Here is a 6,123-nt window from a genome sequence, read left to right as displayed (position 1 = left end):
GATTTTGCTGCGGTTCCGCAGTGGTTTTGGCCGCTGCGGACCCGCAGCAGTTTTTGCTGCGGTGTACAGTAGCATGATTCCCTATGGGAATCAAAAACCGCAGTGCAGACGGTGTGGAATTTTCCGCGCAGATTATCTGTGGTTTTCAATCCGCAGAAAGAATTGCCATGTCAATTCTTTCTGCGGATTCTCCTGCGGTTTGCCATCTCCTCCATTGAGGAGATGAAAAACCGCAGGGCAAAACCGCAGAGCAATCCGCAGGTAAAACCGCAGGTCTTTTGACCTGCGGTTTCACCTGCGGATTTTACAAAATCCGCGCGGATGAATCCGCACCTAATCCGCAGCGTGTGCACACAGCCATAGACTAACATGGAGGGGCTATGAAGGGAATAGGGCGCTCCCGCTGCTGTAGTGACACTTTTTGTAGTGAAATCCGCAGATAAATCCGCAGGACTTTACTGCGGTTTCACACCTCATAATGGATGAGGTGTGAAACCGAGCTGCGGCCACAGCAAAACCGCGCGTTTTTTTATTTCCATAGGTACTGTACACTGCAGCAAAATCTTCTGCGGACCCGCAGAGCCAAAGCCGCTGCGGAACCGCAGCAGAATCCGCAGCGTGTGCACATACCCTCGATTTTTGGCGTCAAGGAAAGTCGCTAAACAACACGTACGTCATATGTAAAGGACGCGCGCAGCAGCCAATGAAAATGCTCTCCGAGCTGACAGGTGCCTGTCATTGGTCCGTCAGGAAGCGGAGGGTGGAGTTAGCGGCTGAGGCCGGAAGCGAATACTGTGGGTAGAATGATGCGAAGGGAAGCGCCGTTTCCATGGTAGTACGGCCGGTGAGCTGTGAGGGCCTGGTGCCGGAACCTTTCCCGTTGTCGGGATGACGGCCCTGAGCTCACCATGACCGGGGAAAAGAAAAAGAAGAGGAGGCTGAATCGCAGCATACTGCTGGCTAAGAAAATCATCATTAAAGATGGAAGGACGGTGAGTGTGACTGCAGCGTGCGGGCCACTTCTGTGTGCAACATATGGCAGCAGCTGATGACTGACGTGACGCCATAGTGCACGGCCAAGTGTGACATCATCACGAGCGCCTGATGGCAGTGCCGCACTTGTAGCATGTAACGCTGTGACTGCCGCTCAGTCTCATGGCAGCTGATCTGCAGACAGTGACTGGTGCTAACAGATCCATGTGAGTTGTGGGCAGCATGGTGCCAAGTGAGGGCAATCTATACCTGCCTGTATTGGTAATAGGGAGCATGGTGCCAAGTGAGGGCAATCTATACCCGCCTGTATTGGTAATAGGGAGCATGGTGCCAAGTGAGGGCAATCTATACCCGCCTGTATTGGTAATAGGCAGCGTGGTGCCAAGTGAGGGCAATCTATACCCGCCTGTATTGGTAATAGGGAGCGTGGTGCCAAGTGAGGGCAATCTATACCCGCCTGTATTGGTAATAGGGAGCGTGGTGCCAAGTGAGGGCAATCTATACCCGCCTGTATTGGTAATAGGTAGCGTGGTGCCAAGTGAGGGCAATCTCTACCCGCCTGTATTGGTAATAGGTAGCGTGGTGCCAAGTGAGGGCAATCTCTACCCGCCTGTATTGGTAATAGGGAGCATGGTGCCAAGTGAGGGCAATCTATACCCGCCTGTATTGGTTATAGGGAGCATGGTGCCAAGTGAGGGCAATCTATACCGCCTGTATTGGTAATAGGGAGCATGGTGCCAAGTGAGGGCAATCTATACCCGCCTGTATTGGTAATAGGGAGCACGGTGCCAAGTGAGGGCAATCTATACCCGCCTGTATTGGTAATAGGGAGTATGGTGCCAAGTGAGGGCAATCTATACCCGCCTGTATTGGTAATAGGCAGCATGGTGCCAAGTGAAGGCAATCTATACCCGCCTATATTGGTAATAGGCAGCATGGTGCCAAGGGAGGGTAATCTCTTTTCTTAGATTGCAGTCAAAGCTTCTTGTGTATTCCAGGGAATATACAAGGAAGATCATAGCAATGCACTTCAGGAAATACATTTTTGTTTCCCTTAAGACTTTGTGCACACAATGCGTCTTTAATGCATTTCCGCAGCATTTTTTCCGCTCGGAAATGGTCCAGAAACGCAATGGAATCCTTATGCAGTGTAATTCAATGACAATCCTGAAGTGTTGTGCACATGATTTTTTGCATTTCTGCAGTGTTTTTCACCCATTGACTTTTATGGGAAACTCCATAAAAAGACAGTAAAAAGCAATACAAAACTCAGCAAATCCGTAAACATTTTTATACCTGCGTTTTTGCTGCAGATTTGACTGACTCAATTGGTGTTTCCCACGCTGTCATCTGTGTGACAGTGTGGGAAACACGGGCGCTGTGGTTCTTGTCGGCGGTAACGCTACCGCCAGTAAGACCGTCGGTCACAGTGCTGCGGGATCAATCTGTCAGATGTCAGCGTGACCCCGCAGCTGTGACTGTCACCCGTGGTAATGCTACTGCCGGTAAGACCATTGGTCAGAGCACTGCAGGGTCATGCTGTCACATGTCAGCGTAATCCCGCAGCTGTGACTGATACCCGTGGTAACGCTACCGCCGGTAAGACAGTCGGTCAGAGCTCTGCGGGATCATGTTGTCAGATATCAACGTGATCCCGCAGCTGACTGTGACCCGCATCTGTGACCTATGGTAAAAAGCTGGGGTGGGCCAATGAGACTACTGCTCCCATCGGGCTATGTCTGCTGTCACTGATACCAGTGACAGCAGGTGCCACTGATGGGAGAGTAGTATCATCTGCCAGCTCCTGTGCTCACAGTTTAAAAAAAAATACATACATATTCACAATAAAAAAACAAAACAAAAACATTATATTCACCTAACATTAAATCCCTGACACCCTCGTCTCCTAGAAATAATGTAAAATAATAAACCAATATACACTCTCTGTCCCCCGTAGTCCACTGTTGTGAATTCTCTTTCTGGCCTCCCTCTGGTTATTACTGAAGGTAGTCGAGCTGGTCAGATTGACAGAGGCTGGCCACCTGATAATGAGGATGACGATTGGAGATCTGGGGTTTCAGATTGGGATTTAAGACAGCCGACTCCCTCTATCCCTGCTGGTGATTTTCTTCCTGAGCCTCCTGAGGTCTGATGTCTCCTGCTCTGTCCCTGCATGGATCAGCCAAGTGATTCATTTGCTACTCTGTTTGCATTTGATCTGGTTTTGTCTATCGCTGCATTGTGCGGGTCAGTCAGCTCCGGCTGGGGCTGTGCTGAATCACCGCTCATATGTTACAGCTTGTGCCAGTTTGTTTTGTCCCCTGTTATATTGGTCTCTTTTTGCTTGCATTCAGAATATACCAGAGTGCTGATATAGTGGGGGTGAAGTCGTGCGACTTCATTGTTTTTTGTGCATCAGACGTGTTGGACTTTTGCAGGGTTTTTTTGCGTGATTGCAGACAGTGTCTTTCCTTTCCTTTCCTGTCCTGTCTAGTCAGTGTGGGACCCATCATTTGCTCAGTCTATTTTCCTGGCTGCGTTTGTGTTTTCATCTTGTCTCACCGACAATATATGTTGGGGGGCTATCTATTCCTTTGGGGTCTGCTCCGGGGCAGTTTAGATTTCCCCTTTCTTGCTTTTGGCTTAGTTAGCTCTCCAGCTGTGCCGAGGCGTCTAGGATCATCATAGGTACGCTCCACGGCTACTGCTAGTTGTGTGGATAGGATCAGGGGGCTGCAATCCGCTTAGTTACCAACCTCTCTGGTTTTCGGTGGCTTAGCCTGGGCCTGCTATCCTCCTCGGTGACCAATTCATAACAGTTCACGTAAACAGAGTGTCCCACGGCGATCTTGCGTGTAGAACAATCACATCTGGAGATGTGACAGCTCTACCCGACCGGTGATACACTGACAGGAGGTAATCGATCCCGCAGTATATCACTGAGCTGCCGTGAGAGTTCACCAGAGTTTATCAGCTTCAGTGCTCTCACTTACGGCACCGCTGCGTGATACCGATCCCAAGCAGCAGTAGTGCTGAAAGGGAGATCACTTCAGCTGATGAACTCCGGTGATCTCTCGGCAGCACAGTGATACAATGACAGGAGCTAATCGCTCCCACAGTGTATCGCCTGCTGTCTGCTGTCGCCTGCTGATGTGACTGCTCTCAAAGTGATCAGGATCGTCGTGGAACATTATGAATTATCTTTGCGGCAGACAGGTGGTTTATACTTTTTTTTTGTTGCAGGAGACATTGACTTTGGTGGATTAGGTGTTCAGTAAGTATGGTTTAATTAAGATTATTTCAAATAAAGGACTTTATTCTGGGTGTCTGTGTTTTAATACAATTTCACTATAGGGTTGCTAATGAATAGGTGTCTTATAGACACCTCTCCATTACTAACCTGTGGGCTTGATGTCACCCGACAATACAAAGGTTATATCAACACCACAAATATGATCCCCACTTGCCACCGCTACAGGGCAAGTGGGAAAAGCAAGGCTAAGCGCCAGATTTGATGCATCTTATAGATGCACTTTTTCTGGGGCGGCCGAGAGCTGATGTTTTTAATCTGGGAGGGGCCCATATCCATGGCCCCTTCCTAGTCAATTAATATCAGCCACAGCTGATTATTAGTTATAGGGGTACCCCATGTCATTTTTTTGGGGGGTCCGCCATTTTAATATTAAAGGCTAAGTATACAGCTGTGAGCTGATATTTAATAACCTGGGAAGATCCATGGGTATTACCCCCTTCCTAGGCTATAAACATCTGCCTCCAGCCATCGGCTTTCCCTCTGTTGGTTGTTAAAATTACGCGGGTGCCCACCCTTCTTTTTTTCTTTAAAATTAAGGCTGTGTGCACACTCTGCGGAATCTGCTGCGGATTGATCCGCGCAGATTTTGCAAAATCCGCAGGTCTTTGACCTGCGGATTAGGCTGCGGTTTTGCCCTGTGGTTTATCATCTCCAGAATGGAGGAGATGGTAAACCGCTGCGGAATCTGCAGAAAGAATTGACATGCAATTCTTTCTGCAGATTTGAAACCACAGCAAAATCCGCGCGGAAAATTCCACAGCGTCTGCACAGCGGTTTTAAATTCCAATAGGGAATAATGGTACTGTACACCGCAGCAGAAACTGCTGCAGATCCGCAGGGCCAAATCCACTGCGGATCTGCAGCAGAATCCGCAGCGTGTGCACACAGCCTAAAAGTTGCTGTCTGGGTACAGCCTATGCAGGTTCATTCTGTTAACACGCCTACATAGGCATGTGTGTTTGTTTGTGTTTACTTACCGCCTTAGTAATGAGGGTGTCAATGACAACTGCTGCCCTAATCCCATTACCCTGATGCCACTGCATCAGCATGAAAAAGGTGGTGTTGAACCAAGAAATTACATCACAAATTTATTTTAAAAAATATATTTAGCTCTAAAAAGCCTTGATTGCTGTATAAAAACGCATGCAAGAATGCATACAAAATTGCAGAAAAAATGTGTTTTTTCCGCAGTGTTTTTCCTGCCCAGAGATGCAGAAACGTTGCAGATACTCCTGCAAGCAAATACTCAATGTGCGCACATGACCTTACAGTTTGTACAACCATGATATTTATACAGTTGGTGTTTAAAAAAACAAACAAAAAAACTACATTATTCACATGAAAAGAATGACTCAGTGCTTACTAATGGATCAGATTATGGAAGCCTAATGAAACTAATGGGTGGGTGGGAGAGACAGATTGTCCTGGTGCTTTATAAGAAGTGTTTTAGTTCACCTCAATGCTGGGTTTCACAGCTACACTGCTTAGTACAGCTGTATATTGTGGTCTTTGCTGCCCTTCTGACCAAATGCTATATAGAGACAGGAGACAAAACCTACAAAAGTCAAAATGAGAAAAACCCTGCTGTAATTACATAAATAAAAAGCAAAAGTGCATTCAAGTAATAGAGTTCTTAGTAATACTGTATTTGATCAAATATAGCATAAAAGCCGTCCCACCATTGACAAGGTGACTGTGGTTGGGGCGGTCCTACACTGTTTAATATTAAAAACCTAATCATGTGTCAAAATTGACATCAGTGTGTGAATAAGGCTACTTTCACATTAGCGTCGTGCGACGCACGTCGCAATGTGTGG

The 6,123-nt window shown here is 47.4% G+C and overlaps 1 protein-coding gene across 4 annotated transcripts in view; it reads left to right on the top strand.

The window, feature by feature from the left end:
* Positions 1-755: 755 nt before the first annotated feature.
* The window catches only part of LOC141098469 (hippocampus abundant transcript 1 protein-like), a 268,780-nt gene continuing 263,412 nt past the window's right edge, over positions 756-6,123 (top strand). For 3 of the 4 annotated variants that reach the window (XM_073586300.1, XM_073586296.1, XM_073586298.1), the window contains exon 1: positions 756-992. In XM_073586300.1, coding sequence (XP_073442401.1) covers positions 909-992 — 84 coding nt within the window. In that variant the 5' untranslated portion in view covers positions 756-908. Of the gene's footprint in view, positions 993-4,235; positions 4,268-6,123 lie in introns of those variants that run through there. The other variant, XM_073586299.1, reaches the window with a different exon arrangement.

The sequence above is a fragment of the Dendrobates tinctorius genome, unplaced genomic scaffold, assembly GCF_039654945.1.
Source record: "Dendrobates tinctorius isolate UK_male_01 unplaced genomic scaffold, ASM3965494v1 ptg000092l, whole genome shotgun sequence".
Taxonomy (NCBI): domain Eukaryota; kingdom Metazoa; phylum Chordata; class Amphibia; order Anura; family Dendrobatidae; genus Dendrobates; species Dendrobates tinctorius.
This window is presented reverse-complemented; position numbering and strand designations above follow the sequence as displayed.